The sequence below is a fragment of the Passer domesticus genome, chromosome 21, assembly GCF_036417665.1.
Source record: "Passer domesticus isolate bPasDom1 chromosome 21, bPasDom1.hap1, whole genome shotgun sequence".
Lineage (NCBI taxonomy): Eukaryota > Metazoa > Chordata > Aves > Passeriformes > Passeridae > Passer > Passer domesticus.
Window position 1 is genome coordinate 8,259,440 of NC_087494.1, and position 25,487 is coordinate 8,284,926.

Below are 25,487 nucleotides of genomic sequence, written 5' to 3' on the forward strand. Positions count from 1 at the left end.
ACACAACCACAGGCACAGCAGCATCCCCAGCAGTGACACCACTGCTCTGCTCCATTCTGCCCTGCTCTGCTCCTCTAGTCACAGCTGCAAGCCTGTATCTCCACAAGAGGCTGTGGCCTGGAGGCGAGGAAGGAAAAAGATCTTTGTTCACAAACAAACCATGCCACAAACCCCATCCATGGGTCTTCCCACATAGCAGAAACACCTGACCATTCAGAAGCAAATTTAGAGCTTATTCACAGGGTGAGAACAAAAGGAAGCTTCCAACACAAAGGGTTTATTTATTTATTATAGTATTTATTCTGACTATCACTCATAACAAACTACAAACTACGAGCTATAAACTACAAACTACAAACTTCAAACAACAAACAACAACAAAGGCCTCCTCCAGGGCTAGTATCTCCTGTCGGCCATGAACTCCTGCGTGGCCATGATCAGAGGCGTCAGGGAGGAGGCTGGCTTGGCTGATGTTACAAATGGATGCTGCCCAAAGAGAAAAAGAAGCAATGAGCTTCTACTTTCCCCACAGGCTGAAGCAGGCTTTCTCTGGCTAGCAGAAAGATACAGAAAGGAGGGCATTCTGTGCACCTCTCTCTCCACATCCAGGACCTGCAGCCGCTTTGCCTGTTACCTGCAGAAGTTCCTGGGCAGACCAGCGCCTGTCCTCGTCCCTCTCCAGGCAGCAGTGCAGAAAGTCTCGCAGCCACGCCGACTGCTGCCTGGGCTTCTGCAGCTTCGGGGGGGCCCCGGTGCTTATCAGCTGTTGAACCTAGAGAAGAAGGAAATGCCACACTCTACCTGTCTCCTTCGCACCCCAAACTGCTCACACAGAGCCCATTGGACAAGCTCCACTCTGCAGTGGCACTTTACTCCCTGCCACAGGGTGGCAGATACCTTTCCTACCCCTACTAAAACAACCCAAAGCCAGAGGCAGCCATAGCCAGTCCAGTAGGCAAAGGCTCTTGCCTTGACCACTCATTTCACTGGATGATGGAATCAGCAGCAGCTCCATCAGCTAAAGCACACTTTGCTTCTCTGAGCACTGACACAGCCTCTACAAGTGACATGGAAGAGTGACTTTCATCTCACTCTTCTATTTCCAAGGATTATTCCATAAAATGCAGCTCAGCACTGCTCACTGCTCCCTTAGGCAAAGCTTCTGCCAAGCAAAAGGCATCCTGATTTTTAGGTCCTGTTCATGCACAAAAATGGCAAGGGGATGATCTGGCCAAGAAGCACGAGAGACTGTGCAGCCTGGAACCTATCATTTTCAGGTGTTGGCAAGCTTCCCAGGCAGAAGAATGGGAGCAGATTTTGTTAGGGTGACAGCAGTGTCTGAGAGCAGCTGCAGCGTACCGTGCGGGAGGTTTTCATCAGGTACGGAGGCGCTCCGTCCACCATCTCGATCCCCACGATGCCAAAGGACCAGATGTCCACTTTGGGGCCATAGGGCTTCCTGGTGAAAATTTCTGGCGCCATCCAGTAAGTTGTTCCAACAGCTGATCTCCGTTTGTTCTGCTCGGTGGTGAGCTGAGCAGCAAGGCCATAATCAGCTGAGGAGGAAAAACCACTCTGATCAAGCCAGCGTGAATTAGGAAAGCAAACAAAAGAAATCCCCATTGTACCAATGTCCAAGAAGGCAGTGTGGAACCCAGCTGTAAAGAGGCCATACCTCAGGCCTGCAGCCAAGGAAATACGGAATTGGCCACTTAGCAAAACCCCCCAGTTTCAGGCAGTGGATTTTAGTCCCCTGAAGCTATTAGACTGTAACTGCCTTGCTTGGGAAGGGACACACACAACCCAAAGCCACCCCTGAGCCCTTCTTCCCAGCAACACTTCCCTGCACCTTGTGGCTGTGCTCTGTGCTTGCAGCAGGGCAGCCTGCACAGCCACAGGCACCACTGCAGGGAACTGGAGCCACCCAAAGGCAACCCCACACCGCAGCCCGCCACGGGTGAGCCTGGCCACAGGCACCACTGCAGGGAACTGGCAGCCACCCAAAGGCAGCCCCACACCGCAGCCTGCCACGGCTGAGCCTGGCCAGCAACACCCACCCAACTTGACTGATCCATCCAAGCCCAGGAGAATGTTGTGGCTTTTGATATCTCGGTGGATCACTTGCTTGGAGTGCAGGAAATCCAGGCCTTGCAGGCACTGAGAGAGGAAAAAGAAACACGAGCCTAAGTGGACTTCATCCCACAGGCAGAAAAGTGGCACATCTGCAACACTGACTTCCTGGGGGATGGTGAGCCATGGCAGGACAGGCTGCTGGCAAGGGCAGGAGCCTGCTGCTCCACCACGAGAACAGCAGTGCCTTTCTAAGTGAGGGTATGTTTGCTTCTGAAAGAGAAAGGGCAATTGTTCCTCTGGCCAGTGCCCTGCAAACACAGGCTGAAGGAGCCCTGCTGCAGTGGCTGTGCTCTCTGCAGCCAGACAGCAGTGGATGCTTTTGCAAACACCGCTTTGGGTGCAAGGCTCTCCTTTGAGGCTGAGCTCTGGGAAAGTCCTGTGAGTATCTCTTCGTCTTTGCCCCTTGCTTCACTTTGCACCACCAGCACCTTTGCCCTTACAGGGAAGGAATGCAGCACACACAGGCTCCAGGCAAGTGTTTAGAGAGGCAAAGACAAACACACCAGAAGAAGGGCAGGGACACTGGCAGGCACTTCAGATGCTCTTGCTACTGCCAAGGACATAAGAGAAAGGCTTGGAAGATGAAATCTCTCCTCTCCTTATCACCCATTTGGAAGGACCATCCCAACCAAGCCATGGGAAGCACAAGTGCCATCCCTTACCTCCTGAGAGACAGCTGCTATCTCTCCTTCTGCCATGCGAGTCTCCCTGATGACATCATGTAAAGAACCTCCGTCCATGTATTCCATCACCAGCCAGAGTTCCTCATCCACCAGGTAGCTGAAAGGAGCAAACAGCCTGGAGATGAACGCACGCACTTACACAACCTGATGGATTCTTGTTTCTGTGTCTCTCTCAGAGGAACACAGGAGGAAGTGAGTAGTCATTCCCGACGCTCTGCAGGGCTTGAACTCTGAGCAGTCTAAAAGACAGCTCGGTATCCACACCAATGCAACAGGCCAAGGGAAATACAATAGACAGTGCTTTGTCAGCACTTCAGACACAGGGAAAAAATCAAATCCCAAACCCAACAAAAAAAATGTGGAGAGAGGACAGGAACTTGGAGGCTGTTGGCTCAGTAAGACAGGGCCCAGTCCTGTCTTTGAAAGTGCCCTTCACACTAGGTATGCCAGGAAAGATGAATGCAGGCCCAATGCAATCTCCTCCCAAGACGCTGTAGATCAGCCCAAGAACAGGAATTAACAGCTCCATCCTCTTTTGCCAGCGACCAAAGGAGTGGTTGCACCTCTGGCTTGCAGGATGAGAATGACCTTTCATGGCAGGACAGCAGAACCACTCACCTGTCTACATAGTTCACAAGGTTGGCATTCTTACTGCCACGCATTACCTGGATTTCATTCAGGCACAGCTCACTGCTGCTCTCTTGCAGGAGACTAATTTTCTTGATGGCCACCTAAAACAACATGGAAAGCCATGAACCAAAGAAGTCTGTGGCACAGGAGCACAAAGGGAACATGAAGACAGTGATTATGGGATGACAGTAGCCCCAGCTGGGCTGGGACAAACTGCCTTGTGACTGGACATCAGACCCCATGCTTGGGCACCTCCCAGGACAGAGAGACAGATATCCTTTGCCTTGTAAACCTGGGAGAAACATGGTCTAAGCTCTCCACCTCAAAGCTCTAACAACACTCACTGTGCCCACTGTCTTCCCCAGGACCTTCCTTTATCATCCCCATTGTCATTGACACACCTCTTGCAAGCAGGAATCGATTCTGTGCCAGTAGAAATGGAACAAAACTGCTGGGAAACCTTGGGCACTTCTAGGGGGCTTGATCATTACTCCAGCAACCACTAGCATTCTCCATTGCACAACTACAAAGCAAACTCTTACAGACATGACTGATAAAATGCTGTTTGTCCTAAAATCATCCTCAGGGTTATTCCCCATAAGAAACACAACCCTACATATTTCACGGAAAAAATGCTGTGATGATGAAAACATCATTAAGGACACCTCCAAAAAAGACAATCCAAGCACTTCCTCACTTCAGGAATTTGCATTTCGTTCCACTAAAATACTTTAATTCACACCACTGATATTTGCAATTACTGCCTGACTGTAAAAAGAAATAACCCATGCCTTGATCCTCTAGGGATGCACACCAGGCTCTGAGCAGGACTCAGGCCCTTGAGACACTCCTTGCAGACCTTGCTCTCTCTAAGCACAGATCCCAAGGGCAGCACTGCAGGTGGCTGCAGAACTGCCAGCATGATTTCCATGTATTGGCTAACAGCCAGAAATGAGAATTCAGGAACGCTGCAGCCCCAAAGAGCAGTGCCATGCTCTGAGACACCACCTGGGCACGTAGACCCAGCCCTGTGTCCTCCTCTGAACGATACCGCTTGGCCTCCTTGCATCCCCTGGGGCAGCTGAGAAGGACAAAATCTGTCCCCACTGTATCTGGCAGGCAGACACTGCTCTGCACTCCATTTGCCTTTGCAGCAAAGCTCCACTGGTGAGCCAAAGCTCAGCCACAGCTCACAGCAGAGGGGAGGGCACTCGAGAGCTGCAGAAGCTGCGGCACTGCTTGAGGCTTACCTCTTCTCCTGTGGCAGTCTCCACTGCCATGCACACAGTGCCGAAACCCCTAGAAACAAAACAGCAGCAGAGAAAGAACAAGTCCTTTAGTCCCTGCTAGTGCAAAACACTGCAGTCCAACAGGAACAAAGTCCTGGAGCAAAGAGTAAATGGAACATGACAGATTCTTCTCTGGGTCTTTTCTCCCTTTTCTCTTTCTCTAGCTGTGCATGTGTCGGATTTTTCCAGGAATATGCCCGTTGGGTCTTCTTACACCTCTCCTTGGAGTCTGTCTGCCAAACTCAAGCACTACCACTCAGGCTTTTCTGAGAAGCCTGAAGCCATTAACAGCCATTGGAGGAAAGCCTCTAGACACAGATCCCTTCTCCAGCTTGCAAGGAAAGTAGTGTCCAGCCACAGCCATAGCAGGCAAAGGCTTCCATTGCTGCACACAAATGGAGAAATCCTCAAAACACAGGGTCCTTAGGCAGCTGTGTTCTGGGTCCAGAGCCATTGGCAGCTGCTTCTCTTCGATGCAACAGACACTGGAAGGACTCCACTTTTCTGGCGACTTCTTGTACATTTGGCTTCTGTTCTGGGGTGACGTTATGATGCTTGTTTCCCCAGTCACTTGTTCTGTTTATGCTGGATGTTATATTCTGTGCCTCCAAGACGGGATCAGACAGTAGGGGCCGGGAGAAGAGGGAGCACAGAGTTTTGTTATCAGCTGCACTCTCCCCCGCAGTCTGCTGGAACACAGAACTCCAGTGTTGTGGTCTGGGCACAGATGGGGCCACACACCACACTCCTTTTGCTTTTTAGTTAGTTTAGCTAGCTAAGGTAGTCTGAGTTTCGCCTTTAGTGTTTTTCTTTCCCTTTTCTTGGAGCCATTCGAACCTGCTCAGACTGGGACCCAGCAAAACACTGAGAGCTCACACTTTGTAGCCCACCAGGGCCTACTCTGCAGCCTTTCCCAGCACTGGAGAATGACAACCCCCAGGAGAGACTTTCTGAACTTGCCATCTCTTCAGAGCAGCAAATGAGTTTTGTCATCCGGTATTGTTCATTTTGTGTGCTGGGGAGTGATTTCCCTGTTAAATAAACAATTTCTTTCCACTTCTGTCCGAGGAAATTATTCCCAAACTGGCTGGGGGCAGTGGCCATGTGGGTTTGCTTTTAGGAGGGGCCCTTTCTGGAGGTTTCCTCCAAAATTCGCCCTAAACCAGAACACCTGGTACAGAGAAAATGTTGCAAATCAATCCCATCTACAGTCAGCAGAGCTGGCTTTCAATGGGAATAGCTTGGTGGATTCTTTGCAGCAAACGCCTAAACCCCACAGGATCCACGAGGAGTCTGCCATCAGGCAGATGATGCCTTTTCCTCTAGAGTGCATTGCCACTGGGCATGCCCCTGAAACTTTGCCTTTTGCCACCGCAGCCACAAAAGAGAGCTGCTTCTTTCATTTCTGCTTTTGGCTTCTAGACTAGGTGGTGGTCATCCTGACTACTGAATTTTATTTGCAGCAAAATATTGGAAAGAAATGTTACTGAGAGCTGTTCCCTGACAGCTGTCAGCTGCTAGCTTGACCTTTGAGACAATGAAGTTTCTCCTCCTTTCATTCCCACGTATTCTGTATTCTTTTGAGACACTCAAAAATTATTTCTCCTATGAAAAGCGGCAAACAGGTGCAAACACACTTGAGGGACAGGAGAGCTGCCAGGTGCTGCTCTTTGCCGCAGACAAGACATTGCCAGCATCCAGGTGTCTTGGCTGTGCCTTCACAACACAGCTATAAATGCTGGCCAGCATTGAGAGATCACCTGGCATCATCTTAACGCAGTGTCTGAACAACTTTGGAACTTGCCTGATGTCACTCTGGGGAGATGGGACACGAGCAAAACACACTGCCCCTCTCTTTGAAGAAGGAACTGTGGCTGCACTCACCCTTTGCCAAGAGTTTCCAGTTCTGTGTATTTAGCCTCAGGATCTCCCTCGCTCACCAGCATCTCTGTAAAAATCCCAAGGACAGATGCTCACTTCAAAAGAGATCCCACCCTTCATCAGATCACAAAGGCAGCCCCACTCTTCGGGACACTGGGCCCTCTCAACTCAGTCAGTCGGGAAACAACAACACCACTGCACCAGCACCACCTCAAAAACAGCAGCAGCAAGACAAGCAGCCCTGCAGCACAGATGGCCAGCACTAAACTAAAAGCCTAAAGTAAAATCTAAGCACACAGAGAAACAGTCAGAGGAGACAGGGATCAGAAAACTCTAACCAAGAGAAGTGATTGTTGTCTATAAACATTAAGGGCAGCAGGAAAAACAAAACCTTCCTGTTCTTGGCAATGAACACTCTGCGACATTCAACACAAGCTTTCATCCTTGCAAACATCAAAGGCATCTTGGGTTCTGGAATCAATTTTTGTCATCAGCTGCCCTCTCCAGAACAGGAAGAATATTGCAAAGTGCTTCCAGCAGAGCCCAGATCTCCAGCTTTAAGCAGGACTTTGCCTAAACAATGCCCTTCAGCCTTTCAGGAGCAGCAGCTCATGTTATAAGCTACTGTGATGGCCTTAGGAATGAGGTCCCTCAGCCTTTAGGACAGACTGAGTGCTGAAGATGACCTTGGCCGTGCCCACAGCAGCTGGGCCCCGCAGGAGCTCCTTGAGGCCTACTCATTCGCGAGGTCACGGCCTCCTGCTCAGCCAGAAACAATCTCTGCTTGGCCTTTTGCCTACAGGGAAGCTCAGGCAAAGCCAAACCAGGCCGAGCTGCTCTCAGAGGCAGGAGCAACACCCCGCTGATCCCTCACCACCTCAGAGCACAACAACAGATCCTGTGTGGAGGAGGCCTCAGGACCTGGCACTCAGCTGAGCAGGAGGTGGGACAGCTCATGCCGGCACATGCGCACACAAGGCACTGCTCCGGCACACAAGGATCACAAAGGACCTACTCAGCATGGCCAAGCACTTGTCCTCTGTCCTCTCTCGCTGCTGCTCTCTGCTGCCAGACGAGCTGGTCGTGCTCCAGGTGCACGAGCTGCTCGTGCTTGAGCTTCCAGCCTGGGCACTGGAGCCTTCTCCCGAGCCTTCAGCTGCAGCTCGTGCAGGTGCCAGGACAGAGGAGATGGAGCTCTGGGACAAGAAATGAATTTGGGTCACAAATGAGCCTGGCAGAGATGCCCCCATTCCATTTCAAATGCAAGCCCCTAGGAAGATGCTGCTGGCCACACCCAGGGCTCTTCACCTCTCAGCTTGTGCAGCCCGCTTCAACAGCTCAAGGCACAAAATCCAAAGGCTGCTTTTACATGACGGACAAAATGACACCAAAGACGCTGCTACCCAAAGCGGGCACTTACTGGTGTTGTTTGCTCCGGCCATGGGCTGACCGCAGGGCCAGGTTCATCGGCACCTTCCTCCTCTTCAGCCTCTTCCTCAGGTACAGAGGCAGCTAGAGCAGGTGCTGACGCTGCCCTTGTGCTCTGTGGACAGACAGCAGCATGAGGGATAGGAAAGAACCTGTCATTCACCACCTTACCTATATTCAGCTACAGGCCCTGCTGCAGCTCAGCTCTTCCTTTAGCTACTGACTTTAGCTGCTCTGTGGGGAGGGCCAGGTCCCTGCTGGGGACAGTGCCTCCTCGTATCCTGCAAGCTTGTGAACTGCATCTTTGCACTGCTCTCCTCACAGGGGACAGGGAGCCTGCACAGCCACTGGCCACCAAGGACCTCACTTGTACCCCAGGAGCATCCAAAGACATCCTAATGCTACCTCTTGTCTCTTACTAAGACAAATTCACAGCCCCTTTCAGAACAGTAGGAAGCTGCTGCATAAACAATCCAAGTTCCACTCTGCTTTTCCAAGCTCCACTGACTGGGGGAAGGGCCGGAAAGATTCCAGCCTCCAGCATCTTCAGCCAGGCACAGGAGGTGCTGTCTGATCAGAAACTTGCAGCTATGCTTTGCTCCAGCCACAGCACGACCCAGAGCTGCTACTTACTGATGCTGGATGCTCAGGCCCTGCAGTGGCAGCAGGCGCAGTTTGGGGAGCATCTTCCTCCCCTCTGGCCTCTTCTGCAGGAAGACACGCAGCCAGAGGATCCTCCGAGGTTGGTGTTGGGCTCTGCAGACAGACAGCAGCGTGAGGGACAAGTGACCTTTTCTATGTTCAGCTCTAGACCCAGATGCACTAAGGAGAAATCATCTGCAGAGAAATGGGTTTCTAAGTTGTTCCCACTGAAGTAAAATGGGACAATTAGAGGGGACTGCACTCTCTTGTGCAGGGGAAATTCCGTCATGGCTTAAAGCACCAAGCAACCCCACTTCCAGCTGCTTAAAAGCTCTGAAAAGGAATTGGAGAAAACAGCCTGGGCTCCTCCTGCTGCTGCTGCTCTTGCTGCAAAGGGTCTGGACTGTAGTTTCATTCATCCAACCAGGCTGGCACTGGACTGCAACACACCCAGCTCACAGCTTGCTCCACAATTGTCAAATGCTACCAAGGCCAGAGACTTCTTTCCCACTCACCCAAAGACCGGATTCTCTCCAGGCACGGGTGATGTGACCTGCAACACACAAGGGAAAAACAACCAGATGCTGGAAGAAAACTGCCTGTGCTGGGCAAGCCCACAAAAAGTCAACCCAAAGACAGAGCATTCTGCTTTCACTACATCACTCCAGCTGCAACCCCTGTGTCACACAGCAAGCAAGTCAACAGCACAAAATATTGCCTGGTGTCTACCTTCTATCCTCTGTGGCCACTCAACCCACAGAAACTTGAGACTCAGAAAGGCCCAGTGGTTCTGTAACAATCACTGCTTCTGCCCCACCCCACCCAGCAGGAGCTACAGCTCCTCCCTTTCCTTGTGCTTCAGTTTTCTCAAGAGATTGCATGCAGCAATTGCCATGAGCTCACTGAAAACCTTTCCCCGGAGAAGCTTCACCCAAGTGCCCCTTAGCCAGGGTGGCAATTCTATCGTGACACAGCACAGGAACAGCTCCAGGGTTCGGGAGCATACAAGAACTCCTCTGAAATGTCTATCTCAGAGGCCTTTTCCAAGCTGATTCTGTGACTTCATCACAGAACAAATGGCTCTTTTAGTGTGCAGGAAATGTCAAGGTCCACAGGCACATGCTGGGATGAGGGAATGCAGACAAGAAGACTTGAACTGAGGGACATTCCCTCAGTCCTGGAGAGCAGTGCACAGCTTTTACAAGGACTCCTGACAAGCTCTCCCACTCTTCCTATCTTGGAAGTTGTCTTCCTTGAGCCAGTAAACTGAGGAGACTAAACTCCATATCCACAGGCTGTGCCACAGGAGGAGTGAAGCCCCTGCAGGCCACATTACAAATGCTACCCACTCCCCACTGGCTAGAGACACCCCCTTCTTGGCTGGAGCTGTTGACAGCGGCTTTACCCAACCAAAGGCCTCTTTGTGGCATTTTGGTTTCCATATGCTGCAACATCTACTTACGTGCCAGGTGGGTGAGAAAGTACCCAGAATAAGCCACGGAAAAAGCTGCGCAAACTGCAGCACACACTCCCTCCATGGCTTGAGCAGCGCTGCTCAAGTCTGTACCAGACAACGCCTGTGGGAAAAACCAAAAATATTCCGAGTCCTGCTGGCAGAGACCTCGTCGATCAGCAGGTTCCGCCTGCAGTGAGCGTGCCACAGAGCTGCTCTGCACACTGAGCCCTTCCGGGCCTCAGCACAGCAACTTTGCCTTGACAACGCCGGGATGCGGCCGCTGACATCACAATAGCAGCCGCCCTAGGCTGGATTGTGAATTCATGCATAGAACCAGACCTGCTCTACACCTAATGCCAAAAAAATCCTGCAAAGTTTTCCTCTGCTACGAAGCAACACAAAAAGCCCTCCTAGTCCATCACCTGTTGCTCAAGGCATGTAAGAGTAGAAACACATTTAGCCCCTAGAGCCCACACTGAGAAGCTGAGCACTGAGAAGGGACCAGGATGTGAGGAGCCGCAGCAGTGGTCTTTGACCACTATTTCTGCTGAGCAAAAACCAGAAAGCTTATTCCTTTGTTCTAGAAATCAGAAAACAAGGAGAAGCACTGCTTTAATTACATTTAGAGGTTTTTCCTAGGTACAGAGACATGGTCATGGATCTTTCTGTATATATATATTTTATTTATAGATACACATATATATATATATCTATATATATGTATGTGTATTATATTATTGAATACTATATATTCAAAACATTTTACATCATAGCCATGGGAAATGGCATTCCCACAGCAGGGAAATGCCATGACAGAAAATGCAAGGAGGATCGTTCTGTATGACTCACTCTAGCAGGGAGGCCTTGGGACCAAAGCACCACCACCATTTTTTCCCCCATTTTTCTCCTTCCACAGTATTAGTCAGGAGGCGGGGCTGAGATGGGGGGCACGGAAGTGACAGCTTTGACACACAGCTGAAACCATCAAGGCCAGTGTGGCATGTGGGACTGTTTTTCCACTGCAGCAGAACCAGGCAAGCCAGAGTGGTGACACTGATCCCAAGTGAGTCCAGCCAAGCCAAGTGGAGCCCAGCAGGGTGGTAGGAAGAGGCAGCTAAGTGGCAGATCCCATTCCCACACACATGCCCAGCGTGGCAGACTGATGGCAGCAGCAGTGCCAAACAGAGCTCTGCAGGGACAGAGAGACACCCATCACCATCGCCACTGCCACCATCCCTGCTGCAGAGAGGGAGCAGAAAACTGCCACTGCAGGTGCACAGCTCCTCCAGGCAGCACCAGCAGCCCCCATCTACCATCAGAACCATTCTGTAAGCCGTCGCCATCCTGTCTTTGTTCCAGGGGCCCCATGTGACACTTCACCTTTGTTGCTTAAGCCATTACTCCTTTTGCACTATTTTCTTCTTATTGTTGTGCACTGCTTTTTATTTCCTCACTACATTATAACTCTAATAGTTTTAACCTCTCATTTATTGTTTTCTCCATTGACCCTTTCCATTGTCATGGAGAAGGAGAGAGAGGAGAGGCTTTACAAGGACTACCTCAAGAAGAGGACATAGAATGGAGGGAAGGCCTTAGAAAGAATAAACAACCCTCATGCTGCTGCTTTTGCAAGGAATAAATATCCAAGTTTCTTAATATCCAGCCACAAATCTGTGGAGTCTTGACAGCCAAGAAGTACAGGAACCTGGACACCTTGTTGTGAGAGACTAGAGGAGATTGCTGGCTCAACACTTTTCAGGGGCTTGTATGTGGGGAAGGGGCAGATCAAGCCTTGCTCTGGTGAGGCCATGCCCCACTCAGCACGCCCCACACCCCCAGGCCTGTATCCCAGCCCAGCAGTGGCCACTGATCCCTGGCACACCAGAGGCAATGCTCCACACCTGTGTCTGGGGCCCCTAACCCAGCTCCTAAATGGCCAGGTGAGTGGGAGCCCCATGTGGGGGAAGGCCCCAGGAGAGCCAAAGGCTATTTACCTTGGGATATGTGGCCACCACATGTCTTGACCCTACCTCTTCTTGGAATTTCTATCAGCTGAACACCACTGGAACCTGGAGTGATAGCTGTGTTGGTTCTTTTCTGTCATTCTCTTTTTCTCTTTCTTCTCCCTTTTCCCTCCTCTCAGATTTTTGAAAATAACTTAAAATGTAACAGGTTTAGTAATCTAAATGTAAATTAACTTACTAAGATTATAAGTTGAATGGGCTAAATTAATGCTTCATAGAATGTTTTATGTTGATTGAATCCTGCTCTAAATTATTTTTGGCTTTAAAGTTCTCTTATTTTCAAATGTTGCCAGCGAAGGGTTTTGATGTTGTTCCGAACTCTTGAGAACATCTCGTCAGTATTTCTCCTGCTTTTCTAACTTAGAGTACATGAACAAGTTTAAATCCTTTTAAAGTATCTCATAGAGCAATGTTTTTGGAGGCTTGCATTTTAATTGGCACAGCAAGCAGGGTACTCTTGAGGTGAGATGGGCCTTTTATACAGCATTAACTGTTCATGACATAATAAAGGAGAAATAAATTGTCAGTCAAAGCTGCTCTTTTCTGGCAGAAAAGTAATAGAATCCCACGCAGAAACTGATCTGAACTGCTCTCCACTGACGCACTTGCTAAAAGCTTATATAGAAAGCTTGTCCAGCCCTAAAGAGAGATGGGGATGGAGAGAAACTAGCACCATCCACAGTTACTTGTGGAGAAACATGAAATTTGGTAGAAGAAAATTAAAAATTCCCAGTAAAGGACCATGCCTGGTATGCATATGCATGGAGGTTTGACTCAGAGCTGTATGGTGCCCATCAGCTGGAAAAGGAGCTGCATCAGCTGCAAATTGCTGAGCCTGAAACAATAGCCAGCCTCAGGCCAGAGCAGGAATTGAATGCCAGGATGAAGCCAGCCCCCAAACCATGAGAAACCAGTGAAACACGCTCTTCCAAAGCCAAAGAGCTTTAGAGTTGCAATTCAACACTGCTGGGGAAGGCCCGGAAGCAGTGTTTTCCGTAGTCCAGGAACAGCCAGGCCTTCCTGACTGCAAGGTCAGCCCCACAGCCCTTGGGAGGCCTTTAGTGCCTCAAAGTCCAACCCCGCCCCTCACCCTAAACTCTCCCCACCCCTATAAAATACAGAGGCAGGATGCCCCGAAAATGATGTCACCTTCCTCTGCTCCCTGGAGGAGAGGTTCGGCTCTGCAAAGCCAATCTTCTTCCCTCCTCATCCCAAGCCCTGCTCACTGATAAAGAAGGAATTCACTTACCAGGATGCAGTGTCTGCAGTGATACCTCATTCTGCAACAGAAGTGATTGAACTACACGGGAAAATAAGCAATGATCGCAAAGAAAGGGAAATGGAGAATGTTTTGCGAATTTGGATTTGGGGGAATGAAATAGAACTTTTGGAGAAGGAAGCACATGGTGAAAAGCGCTGGTCTTTTGCTCAGGGAACAACTTGTGGTATGAAAAGTTTGGACCCCTTGCAGAGGGGGGAACCCCATACAATGCATGAGAAACAGCTAATGCCTGTTGACCTTCTTCTGTGTTATTGTAAGTTATTTCAACATTCAAGGATCAAAACTGAGAAAACAAAATCTTGGCACCACCTCCAAAAAGTTATGGTTGTTGATAGAAGGTGGTGGATTGAAATATCCCTAGAGGCTCTCTGGAAAGAAAATGGGGATTAAATGGGGACTCAGTTTCCCCGGATTCTTAATGAAACTTTGCAAACTGCTCCTGCCCTGCCTCCTTCTGGCAGCCCTGGCTATTGAGCCTTGTCTGCCACCAAAGGCTGGAAGCCGAAATGCTGCTGCTAGAGCATAACCCTTAGGAGAAAATGCTTTTATCATCGTGCAAGTTTGTTGTTTTGGTCTCACTAATAAGCCTGAATGTTCAAGAATGTCCTCACTAGTCAGGAGACTGGGTGTACATCCAGACCCGGAAAGGAGAGCCACTTAACCAGAAGTGGAAAGGACTTTTGATCCCATGGCTGTGAGATTTACAGCTGGACACTCCTAAATTATGTGATTAAAGTTAGCTCTGGACACATGGAATTGTATTGGACAGTCCAGTAAATGTAACTCTGCTGCAAATAAAGCTGCAGTGGACATTTCTAAAGTGAGAAAACATTAAATGTTTTCTCTTTTTGCCCATTTCCAGAGCAGTGTCCCTGGTATGGCAGCAAGGCTGTTTGTTCCTGAATTAGTCAACCATCCTAGCAGGACCATGTACCTAATGACTACAATAGCAAGTATGGCTTTGAGTGCCAGAGGGGTAAGAGACCAAGAAAGAAAAGAGAGCCATGTCTGTAGGAGTGTGCACCCTAATGGCAGAGTGGCAAAACTAGCCTTTGTCCCCCAGAAAAGAAAAGAAGGCCAGAAGTTTCTCTCAAGGATTAGGTGAAAAGCCACCTCATGGGACCTCAGGGACTTCACCAAATACTTGAGGACATCTAATTGGATAGAAGCCAAAAAGTCCCGCTTGATCCATCAGGGAGAAAAAGAAGAGAAGAAAAGAACTAAGTGCTTTTGTGAAGTGTTTTTACCAGGAGCAGACTGCTGCACCTGGCTCGAGTTTTTCTCTTTGTTATTATACCTTTTATTAAACCTTTTTGTTTCTAACACTGCAGCAGAAGTCATCCTCCTAATTTTATGCCCCCAGAGTAATAGATAAGCTGTCCTTGGGTGTATTATATTTCTTTTGAGGGCTTATGAGACCTGGCTAAGAAAAAGAAACATAATAGAGCAGAACTGGGCAGCAGCAGGGGGTACTACAGTGCACTCACAGCCACCTGCCAATGCAGCTGGCCAAAACTAAAACAAGCACAACCAAAAACCCAAACACTACAGGTGCTTGGCCTAATAGCCTGGTTACTAATAACATAAGAAAACAACTATTAAAGATGACACCTGGGACACCAGCTGGCCAGAGCCATTTCCCAGCTACCCCAAAACTTGCCTTTCTCTGCGAACACAGAGGTTTCAGTTGCCCACCTTTCAGAGAGAGGAGCCTGCCAGACCAGGCTGAACATTCAGCAATGTCTACTTGAATGATCTCAAGCTTTCAATCCAAGCCCAAGCTTATGAAGTGTGATTCTTCCTTTAATTTCCTAGATTCAAAACTGATTCTTCAGATCTACGCATGAGACAGTTCTCCAGATCTACTGAGGACATGGAATGGTTTGGAAAGCAAACTAAGGAACAAGTCAAAAAACCAAATTTTATAGGGCCAGGGAGAAAATGCTAAGAGGAAAAAGAGCAATTGTGTTTCTATTCCATCCTTATTAGCTATAACTTGCAATTGCTGTGGGGTAGTTAAGAGTTTATTCAGGTTGACAACTTGAGTCAAAAGTTTATTTCATTCCTGAAGCTTCAGACTTGAAATGCTTCAAGTTCTTACATCCCAGGGGAATCCTGTATGCAAAATACTTGAAAACACATTTTTTATCAGAAAGAAAAAGAGATTTAAGCATTGTTGCAAGTGTTTTATATATTCATAGAAATATCAAACTACTAGGTTAATTCCTGAGACTATTTTTATCTTTTGCTCTTGTGCTTATTGTTCTCTTATTCCATATTCTCTTACTACTTGTAACCCACACTAATCCTATCTCACTGCATGCAATAATAAAGCAAAGAATTACCTAAGGGATGAAAAGAAGGCATTCCTCACTATCTTGCATAAGGATGAAAATGGAACATTTCAAAGACTTCAACAACTCATTTCTCTGAATAGGAGCAAAGAAATAAAAGGCAGCAAGCTTTAAACACTCCACAAATTCTAGCAGAAGTAAGCAGCTCACAAAGGGCACTAAGGCAGGGAGACATGTGGACACGTGCACACCATCACCTCATCTGACAAAAATGAACCTGTTTCACAGCACCAGGCAGTTCATAGAGCCAAACTCCTTCCCCAGCCCCATGGGAAAGCAGTGTCAAGGCACAGGAACCGGGAAGTGTCCCAGGGTGCAGAGATAATGCTGGCAGCATTTGAGCCTGCAGCACTGGCTCAGACACACTGAAGTTCAGCTGTTGCTGTGCAGCAGTTTCTTCACACTGGTAAGTTTCATGGGGCTGGCTGTATTTTTCACAACAGCCACTTCAGTACAGGACGGGTGTAGTGAAAAGCACCACAAGCTCCTTTGCCCTCGGTGGATGTTTGCCATGGAAGAGCATACTCAAGCTGGCTCTTCTAAAACCCAGGGTCCTTGTTCCCTTCAGTGTGCTCAGCACGACCTTCAACTCCATGGTGCTGTGCAACTGGAGCAGCAGGACAGGGACCTCTGCAGCTTGAGCTGCCCTTGTTCCTCTCTGCCCGTGCACAGACGACGGCGTGGAAGAGGATGGCAACAGGGCCCTGCATGTCCCTGGGCTCAGGATTTGTGCTGCTTCAGCTCCACAGAGGGAGCCACGAGTCATGTGAAAAAGCCAAAGTGTTTATTAAGGGAAGGCAAAGTGAAGGGGTGAACTGGGAGGGAAAAAAGGGGATGGGCAGGGCTTGGGGGCTAGAGGGAGGGAACTACCAACAGGAAGGGAGGAGCTCCTGAAGGTTGCCACAGGCTCGGCTGTGACCAGCAAGAGCTGCTGGGCCTGCAGCTTCAGCTGGTCCCCTCTGCTCTGCAGTTAGTCCCATCTTCAGTGGGAAGTGGGGGTGGCCAAAGGACACTGGTTCTTCCCATCCTGCAGGCGCAGTTCGGCAGATCTTGCGTCGAATGTCAGCTGGACAAATTGCTTTATAAAGGAGGGGCACTCATATTCCCTCAGGGCTTGAAGGGCTGGAAAAGAAAGGAACAGTGCCACGGTCACAGGCCTGATTGCTGGCATCCAAGCAAAGCCTCCTGCCAGGGCCTTCCCACCCAGCTTTTGCCATGGCCAGGAGTGAGCGGCTGACAAGGGCTTTGGCCAGAAGGCGCTGGCCTCGCATCCCGCACGTGTCTCTGAAAGCTCTCCGGGCTCTGCTCCCGCTGCCCCTGGTCCGCACAGGGAGCAGAGCCCTGGGCAGCCCGGGCAGGGATTGTAGCTCCGGGGCCAGGATGTGCAGCTGCCCCCGGCGGTCCCTGCTGGCACACGGCTGTCCTCACTCACCCTCACTGAGGACCTGGAGCTCCTCCTTCTGTCCCATCAGGAGCACTCCGGCCACCCCTGGCAACACAGAGGCTGTGGGGCCCCAGGTGGCACAGCTGCCCGACACGGGCGCTGCCAGCCCCGGGGCCGCACGCCCTCCTCCCCGGGCAGGGCTCAGCCCAGGCCCTGCCGCACGCTGCCGCCCGAGGGAGGGCACGGCTGCGGGAGGGCGGCGGCAGCGCCGAGGGCGGGCGGGGCTGCAGCGGCCCGGGCGCGGCTCCCGCTGCCGGGGCAGCGGCCGGGCCGGGAGGCGGGGAGGGACGCCGGGCTCATGGCTCACCGATGATCCTGACGGCCGCCTCTCGCAGGGGCCGCTGCGGGCTCTGCAGGCACGGCAGGGCCCAGCGCAGGTGCTCGGCCACTCGGCTCGCGTCCTGCAGCAGCTGCGGGGAGCAAAGGCTCGGCACGGGCTCTGCCCCTCGGCCGGGCGCTCCCTGCGCCCAGCACCGGCCGAGCCAGCCCACACGGCCCAGGGCAGGGAGCGGCGTGCGGGGCGCGGGCTGGCGGCCCCGGGGGCAGCGTTGGGCAGGGACACAGCTGCCAGCCCCGCACACTGAGCACCGGGGCCAGGGGGCTTCTCCAGCCCGCGGCTGGCGCTTCCAGGCTCTCCTTACCGGGTGCTCGGCAAACTTCATCTGCTGCTCCTTCCTCAGCAGCTCCTCCATGTCCCTCCTCCTCAGGAACCGGGCCGCACAAAGCAGTGTTTCCAAAGAGGCCTGGAGAGCAGCACACAGCCAGAGGTGGAACCAGAGCCCAGGGCACAGGACCTGTGTCCCTGTGCCAAGGCCATGCAAGGCTGCAGCCTGCCAACTGCCAGGGCTGGAGGCAGCCGAACCCCTTGCCAGGGATGTGGCAGCATCACACAAAGCCTCACCTTGGCCACACGCCGGTTCTCATTGTGCCAGCAGAAGAAGAGAGGGAGCAGGCTGCGGCTCACAATTCTTGTCAAAGGCTTTTTGCCCTCTTCCACTACCAGCTCCATCACCTTGCTGAAGAGCTGAATGGAGAGCAGCTGCACATGGCTGCTCTCCTGGAACAAAGAAAAAGACCGCAGCACCAACTACTCCAGGCCCAGCAGGGCAGAGGCCTAAAACTGCACAAGATACAAAATTTCTAGGCAGCCTCGAGTGCTCCTGGCTGGGGGCACAGAGCCTTACATTCTCAAAGTGTGGCAGGAGTGGTTCAGCCAGCTTCAGGGCGGTGATGCCGGGTATCTTGAGGTCTTTCTCCTGGAGCATATATGTAAGCACGGAGAGGATCATCCCGACCATCTCTGCATCAGGATCAGCCAGCTGCTCCAGCAGGTGTTGATACAGGCCACGTATTCCTCCACTCTGTGTGCAAGACGAAGCTGTGCTGTGAAGCTGAGGACAGCTGCAGCAGCAGCAGCTGCTTGGGGCACTCGGGCAGCTGAAGCGGGAGGCAGGAGAGCTGGGAGCAGCTGCCTCTGGTGCCAAAGGCCAGCTGAGCCCAAAGGTCTGTGTTCCCCAGCCCCACGCTGCCAGTGTGGCTTCAGCCACTGCCCCCTTCTCACCAGCGAGGGCTCCTTGCTGAGCACCACGAGGCCTCTGAGCTCCAGGCGCAGCCTGTCCCTGCACTCGCTGGGCAGGTGCCTGGATACGACCGACAGGGCACTGTGACCGTGTTTGCTCAAGTCCAGACACTCCAGGAGCTGAAATGCACAGGGCAGTGACAGGGCACCCGGCCAGCAGGAGCCCGGAGCTGCACAGGGCCGGGCCCAGGCAGCAGCAGCGGGCACAGGCAGCGTCCCAGGGGCTGCAGCTACCAGAGGCCAGAGAGCTGGGAGGCAGCTCAGCCAGGCAGCGCTGGCCATTAGGCTCACCTCCACCAAGAACGCCAGGGCAGGCAGATGCCAGCGTGGCTGCTTCCTGATGAGCAGGCTGAGCAGGTGCAAGGCGATGCGGGAACACAAGGGGGCCAAGCCACGGCGCATCTCCCTGGCAGGGGGAAAAAGGCACCAAAGCCCTAAGCCAGGCAGGAAAATCTCTCCCAGGACTGACTCACAGAGGTCTGATCTGTCCCTAGCACTGCCAGGGGACGTGGGTGCTTTGGGAGGCACCTGCTCCCGGGCACCCTCCTCTGCCAGCCTTTTCCAGTCTGCTTGGGTGCCCCTATGTGGCAAGGCACTCTGGCCCAAAACCACAGGGACTGTGTGGGGCACTCCAGGCACAGGGCACAAATGCTGGTGGTGGTGGCGGGGAGAAGGGGCTCTCACCTGGCCAGCAGACCTACTGCATAATGCTGGGTGTCGGCACAGAGCAGGGTGTCCCAGACCTGCTTGCACTCCAGAGCCACCAGCTTGTTCTCAAAGCCCAGTTGGCAGAGCAGAGCCTTCACGGCCTGCACTGCAAACCTGTGTGCTGAGCAAAGGCCAGGTCACACTGGGAGCACTGGCCCTGGCCACAGGGCCATGGGAAGGACAGGGCGACTGGCACCTGTTAGGCTTGGTGGGAAGGCGGTGTTCCTCCTGGCACGCTCTCCAGAAGTCCTCAACCTCTTCTGGTATCTGCTCCGTGGTGGAGAAAACTTGGAAGAGCAGAGCCACAAACAGCTGGGCCGAATGAAGGACTACTGCGTCGTGCCACTGGGGCATGTGAGCAATCTTCCACAGCACCACAGTTGCCTGCAAAGGAGAGAGCAGCCCGAAGCAGCGCTCAGTGCCCAGCTGTGCATGTGGCAGGGCCCAAGGGGAAACGCAGGGCGAGCACCCAGCCTGCTGGCCCTGAGCCTGCCCCTAGCCCAGCTTTCAGCCCAGCAGCTGAGGCAGGGAGCTGCAGGGCAGGGAGAGCATGGAGGGGCAACCCGGAGGGTGAGCAAAGGCCAGTTGCAGAAACTCACAGCCAGGGCAAAGACGGCCTCGTTATCCCCACTGTAGAAAAACATACTGTACAGTGGCCTGTCCTCTATCACAGAGAACAGTGCTGGAAGCACCTTCTGCACTGCGGGTCTTGACGTGCCGATGCTTCTCCACATCAGTACAGCAGCTCTGTGGGAGCAGAGCTGCACGTCAGTACCGTGCCCTGTGCAGCCGCGTGGGGCCGGGTGACAGAGCCCTGGTGCCCTGAGGGGCAGGGGGGGAGCATGGCAGCAGCTCAGGAAACAGAGGGGCCCGAGGGTCCTGGAGCTCTCTGCCTGTCTCTCTGGCAGACCCCTCTGGACAGGCTGTGCAGGGTGAGGGGTCCTATGGGCCGGTGAGCACCGAGCTCTTGAGGCCCTTGTGCCCCGTACCTGTCACAGGATGGGGCACAGCGCAGGAGGCTCATCACCACATTAGCAGGGTGTTCTTCAGCCAGGCTCAGAAAGTCTGTTTCCAGCCCCGTGTCCGCAGTGACACGGGACACGAGTCTCTGGTGAATGTCCCCCACCCTGGCTGCCACCTGGAGGAGGCATGGGGATAGCTTGGAGTGCTGTCTAAGGGAGCAACTTGCCCACCTTCCCCCAGGAAGTGCTTGCCTTCCCACCCCACTGTGCTGGCCTCAATGGCTAAGGGGACCCAGGGGACGTGGCCTAAGGGGCCACACGATCCTGGGAGGCCTGCAGCCCTGGCCCCAGGCTGCTTACCTGCTGCTGAGATGAAAAAATATCCGGAATGGGAGCAGGAATCCCAGTCCAAGTGGCCGTGCTGTTCATCTTTGAGATGGCCCGAGTCCTTGGTGTCCTTCGCTTCCAGCTGTTTGTGCTGGCTGTGCCCTCAGTCGGAGCCATGACAGCCTTCGCCCGGCCCGCAGCTGTTGCCCTGTCCGAGGTTGCCGCATGCTCAGAGGACGCCGCGCTGGCACCAGGCCGTGCCCGCAGCTCGCTGGGCCTGGAGCCGCGCTCGGCCGTGCCCTCGGTGGCGGTGGCACTGGTCTTTCTGCGCCGAACACGCAGGAACCTCCGCAGTGCCTGCAGCAGAAGGAAGGGCGGGAAGAGAGGGACGTTCCAGGGTCTGCTCCAAGCGCGGGGCTGTGCCGAGCAGTGCCAGCAGGCCCAGCCCAGGCCGGGATGGCCGCAGGTACCTGTGCTGCTCTGTGGAAGCGTCCGCTGGTGGGATCCTGTTCTCGTGTCCCATCCTTTCCTGCATCTGGCAAAGAGCAAGTGCAGCCAGAGCTGAGGGGCTGCAGGAAAGGCTGGAGAACACAGCCCAGCCCTGTGATCCCCAGGCAAGGACAGCCCTGGGATGCCCAAGAGACAGAGCACGGCCACCGAGAGGGCAGCCCTGGCCCCTCTTCCATCCTGTCCATGGGCATGTCCAGAGGGGCAGGGGTGGGATGGGGCCAGGTTGGCTGCAGGCACCAGCCCTGCGGCCCAGCCCTGCCACTCACCGTCCTGCAGTGGTTGCAACTGCTCTGGCTCTGCAGGCTGCTGCGCTGGGGCAGCTGCAGCGCCATTCTTTATCTTCCCCCGAAGCATCCTGAACAGGCTGAGCACTCTGCCTGCCATCCCGCTGTCTGACCTCGAGGGCACGTTGGAGACAGATGCCTCGGCAAAGGTCCAAGTCAGCGGGTGCAGCAGTCGCGCCTTCCAGGTGCCTGCGACAGAGAAGTCTCAGGAAGGCCACAGGACAGCAAGTCCTGCACTCTGGTCTCAAGGGCTCCTGTCGCAATGACAGGAGACTCCTTGTGAGGGATGGAGGTCACCAAGTCCCACGGCCAGGCCACGAGGGCACCGGCCGCAGGGATGGGAGATGCCTCAGGAAAGCGCTGAGTCACCAAGTCCTGCAGTCTGGCCGCAGGGCCAGCCACAGGAGTAACGTCTCAGAAAAGCTCCGGGTCAGCAAGGGGTGAGCCAGCTGTGCGGGGTCTCCTCACAGCACCACTCTCTCCTGTCCTGTCCCGTCGTGTGCACCGAGCACTGGGGCCTGCCCGCGTCGCCACCAGCACCTATGTCAGCGTGTGTCACAAAGGGCTGCTGGCACACCCTGTCCAACTCCGTTCCACAGTGACCGTGCTGCAGCGTGTCACAAAGGGCCCTCGGACGCGCTGCCATGTGCCCTGGGGCCTCCCCCACCCCACCCAAAGTGCCTCCAGTTGGAAGGAATGTGTTGCCCCAAGTGTCTAAGGCGGCCCGGGACACATCAAAATCAACCAAGTGCTCAGGGAAGGACTCTCCACAGTGCCTGGCTCACACAGCCCAGCTCAGTGCTGGCCCTGGAGCAGAGCAGCTTCCAGCAAGCAAGATGCGAATGCATCTTGCCAAGAGTTAAAACACAGCAGACAGGGACGTGGCATTAGTGTGTGCATAAAGGCCTTTGAATTCACAGCTCTCCATGAAAGCTTTGGGGCTCTCACGTGGACAGAGACGATCCGTCTCAGACCTGTGCTCAAAGCGGGGGAACACACCCTACCACAGGTGCTTGGCTTGGTCTCCACAAGCCCGGCAGATGTCAAAGCTGCTCTTCACATCCTTCCCCCTTCCCTGCTCCTCTGCCAAGTGCAAGGGGCCTCAAGGACTGAAAGGAGCGCAGGGAGCCAAAGGGAGACAGCTGCACCTACCTCACTGGGGGCTCCTGGGCATGGGCATTGGGGGTGAGAAAGCCAGATTTTCAGGAATAACATGGGAAAGCACCATTGTCTACATTAGGGAAAATTCATTCCTTTCCCATGATTCAAATGCTGATTCAAATGCTGTACTCCTTTCACACCTGTACCCTTTGTATCTTTCATTAGTTATTCCCGTAAAAATTTTTCCCCTCCCCATCCCCCTCAACATGTATCACGCCACCTTTTGCCCTCCCCACGAACTTTCCAATGACCCACGAGTTGGGTCATTTTGTACCTAACCCCTCTTACTTGCTGCTGTGCTTAAAAACAGTAACTTTCCCCAAGGACATTGCACTCCCCTGGTGTCCTTCTAACTGGTTGTTACCCGATCCTGCTGTCCCTCTGACTCACCGTCCGTTCCTCAGTTTATCCTCCATCTTTTCCTATCACTTTTGCACCTTGCAATAACTCAGTTGAAATTATCCAGGACTCGAGCTTCCCTCTTTCCATCTGGTGAAAAGAAACATCTAGCCAGGGTAGAGCAGGTGGGATTCTGACCCTGGGACCTGGGGAAGCAGTTTCCTTGAGAATCAAGCTCCTCTCCTCCAAAGACACTTCCCCAAATGTCTGCATTTCCCAGAGAACACCAACACACACATCAGAAACCCTGGCAAGGCTGAATTCCTTCTGCTCCTTGCAGCACAGGCACTCCAGCTCGAGCTCATCTTCCTTCCCCCAGCTCTGTGTCACTTCCTTCCCCACGCCCACGTGTCGCTTTGGGCGTGCAGCCCCGGGTCCCTACAAACACGAGCTGCCGCTGCCTCTGCACGTGCCTGAACTCCTGCCTGCGCTCACAGCAGCAAAACCAGGCTGTTCCCAGCCAGGGAGCAGAGCCCTGTTCCCGCAGGAGGCTCTGCTCAGCCCCTTGCAGGATGCTCCGCTGTGCACGCAGCACTTCTCCTGCCTGCCCAGAGCACTCCTGGCACAGCAGAGCACAAGCTGGCCGGCTCTGGGCTCAGCACACCCCAAACCCAGGCACAGGAAGACTCAGCCGCTGTTTTGCAGCCATGCCCAAGACAGCTGGGAAGGGTCCCCTGCCTCTGGTCTCACTTGGTTGTCTTTCTGACTGGGCCTGAGGCAGAGGCTGCGATTCCTCACTTGTGGGGAAAGCAGAGCTGCCAGAAGCACACCCAGCCTGCAGGCACTGCCTGACAGCGCTGCAGCCACTGGGACGCTCGCGCCTCTGAGTCACAGCCACTGCACTGCTGCTGCTGCTTCATTTGCTTTGAGGCACACCCAGAGCTCACTGTTAGGCCATCATGGTGTCTGGTTCTGTCCTCTTCCTGTCCCTGTGTATGCATGGAGCATTGCTGTGCTTTCAGCAAGCTCTCGGGGAGAACTTCCAGCATGGCAAGCTCCTCTGCCCTTGGTGGATGTTTGCCATAGAAGAGCATACTCAAGCTGGCTCTTCTAAAACCCAGGGTCCTTGTTCCCTTCAGTGTGCTCAGCACAACCTTTAACTCCGTGGTGCTGTGCAACTGGAGCAGCAGGACAGGGACCTTTGCAGCCTGAGCTGCCCTTGTTCCTCTCTGCCCATGCACAGACGACGGCGTGGAAGAGAACGGCAGCAGGGCCCTGTGTGTCCCCGGGCTCAGGATTTGTGCTGCTTCAGCTCCACAGAGGGAGCCACGGGTCAAGTGAAAAAGCCAAAGTGTTTATTAAGGGAAGGCCAAGCAAAGGGGTGAACTGGGAGGGAAAAACGTGGATGGGCAGGGCCAGGGGGCTGGAGGGAGGGAGCTGCAAACAGGGAGCAAGAAGGCAGGAGCTCCTGGAGCTTGCCACAGGCTCAGCTGTGACCAGCAAGAGCTGGGCTTGGAGCTGCAGCTGGTCCCCTCTGCTCTGCAGGTGCTCCCATCTTCAGTGGGAACTGGGAGTGGCCAAAGGACACTGGATCTTCTGAGCCTGCAGATGAAGTTCGGCAGATCTTGCGTCGAAGGTCAGCTTGACAAACTGGTTTATGAAGGAGGGGCACTCGTATTCGCTCAGGGCTTGAAGGGCTCGAAAAGGGAGGAACAGAGAATAAAAAAGTCTTGACTAGCATTGATTTGTTTGTTGTTTGCTTTTTAAAATTTTCTGGTCTCTTGATAGCTTAAGAGTTTCAGTCTATCTATTTTTTACATTTCTTTGTTTCGGTTATTTGTTTTCTGGTCTATGGAAATCTATAATATTATCTCAGCTTTTTTTTTTTCTTTTTTTTTGTTTTGTTTTGTTTGTTTGTTTGTAATCTACATCATGACTGCCATGGTAAGTTACTTACCAGACAACAAAAACTTTATGCACTTTGTGTTTGCACTGCTGGAACCTGTGTCAGCTGTGTCATGCTCTTTGTGTGCCCGTAAGATGTGGCAAGGAGCAGCTGTAGTGGATGTCAAAGGAGTGCAAGGAGGGGTGGAGGAATCAATTTGCATTCCTTAGAAAGAAGGGAAACAGAAGTACTGAGATGGCTTTACACTACTTCTGTGATGGATTTCTGGCATATTGTAATACAATTATCTACAAGCAGGAAATCAGCAGGCTGCTGAAAGAATTACAGCAGAGGGCTGAATACCCCTAGTGCTGAAGGGCAAGGGATTTAATTTGTTCCTATGTTGGTAGGGATCTCATTCTGTGATAAGGTAAAGAAACAAATTGCAAGTAAAATAAATCTGTGCACATCTGTGTTGAGACACTC

At 52.8% G+C, this 25,487-nt stretch overlaps 2 protein-coding genes and 2 long non-coding RNA genes across 5 annotated transcripts; 1 reads left to right on the forward strand and 3 right to left on the reverse strand.

Moving 5' to 3' along the window:
- Positions 1-287: 287 nt before the first annotated feature.
- LOC135284853 (serine/threonine-protein kinase PAK 3-like) lies at positions 288-7,531 on the reverse strand. The gene is made up of 7 exons (XM_064396612.1): positions 4,697-7,531; positions 3,435-3,547; positions 2,796-2,913; positions 2,058-2,157; positions 1,360-1,556; positions 635-772; positions 288-486 (listed from the first exon to the last, which is right to left on the reverse strand). The coding sequence occupies exons 1-7, from the start codon at positions 4,724-4,726 to the stop codon at positions 397-399; spliced, it is 786 nt and encodes a 261-aa protein (XP_064252682.1). The 5' UTR covers positions 4,727-7,531; the 3' UTR covers positions 288-396.
- A 2,914-nt stretch (positions 7,532-10,445) lies between these two features.
- LOC135284845 (uncharacterized) lies at positions 10,446-15,214 on the forward strand. 2 transcript variants are annotated; one of them, XR_010349964.1, is made up of 3 exons: positions 10,446-10,576; positions 11,168-12,082; positions 14,311-15,214. It is a non-coding gene; the product is annotated as an uncharacterized LOC135284845 (long non-coding RNA). The 2 variants fall into 2 exon arrangements; XR_010349965.1 differs by having other exon boundaries at positions 10,452-10,576; positions 11,171-12,082.
- Positions 15,215-15,619: 405 nt separating this feature from the next.
- Positions 15,620-17,295, reverse strand: LOC135284846 (uncharacterized). The gene is made up of 2 exons (XR_010349966.1): positions 17,235-17,295; positions 15,620-16,924 (listed from the first exon to the last, which is right to left on the reverse strand). It is a non-coding gene; the product is annotated as an uncharacterized LOC135284846 (long non-coding RNA).
- A 247-nt stretch (positions 17,296-17,542) lies between these two features.
- Positions 17,543-21,664, reverse strand: LOC135284539 (maestro heat-like repeat family member 5). Its single transcript, XM_064396093.1, has 12 exons — positions 21,599-21,664; positions 20,856-21,179; positions 20,523-20,671; positions 20,133-20,280; positions 19,730-19,917; positions 19,510-19,647; positions 19,117-19,231; positions 18,808-18,945; positions 18,431-18,607; positions 18,148-18,303; positions 17,888-17,989; positions 17,543-17,656 (listed from the first exon to the last, which is right to left on the reverse strand). Exons 1-12 carry the CDS (start codon positions 21,662-21,664, stop codon positions 17,543-17,545), a joined length of 1,815 nt encoding a protein of 604 aa, XP_064252163.1.
- Between the last annotated feature and the right edge of the window lie 3,823 nt (positions 21,665-25,487).

What these genes read in the sequence shown, in the direction of transcription:
- LOC135284539 (XM_064396093.1), bottom strand. Translation starts at nt 21,664, where the DNA reads ATGGCGCTGCAGCTGCCCCAGCGCAGCAGCCTGCAGAGCCAGAGCAGT. An exon ending in TTTTTTCATCTCAGCAGCAG is followed by an intron (nt 20,672 to 20,855) that starts GTAAGCAGCCTG and finishes TGCCTCCTCCAG; the next exon opens with GTGGCAGCCAGGGTGGGGGA. An exon ending in TCCTGCCACACTTTGAGAAT is followed by an intron (nt 18,304 to 18,430) that starts GTAAGGCTCTGT and finishes TCTTTGTTCCAG; the next exon opens with GAGAGCAGCCATGTGCAGCT.
- LOC135284853 (XM_064396612.1), bottom strand. Translation starts at nt 4,726, where the DNA reads ATGGCAGTGGAGACTGCCACAGGAGAAGAG. An exon ending in GGATGGATCAGTCAAGTTGG is followed by an intron (nt 1,557 to 2,057) that starts GTGGGTGTTGCT and finishes TTTCCTCCTCAG; the next exon opens with CTGATTATGGCCTTGCTGCT. An exon ending in TGATGAAAACCTCCCGCACG is followed by an intron (nt 773 to 1,359) that starts GTACGCTGCAGC and finishes CTTCTTCTCTAG; the next exon opens with GTTCAACAGCTGATAAGCAC.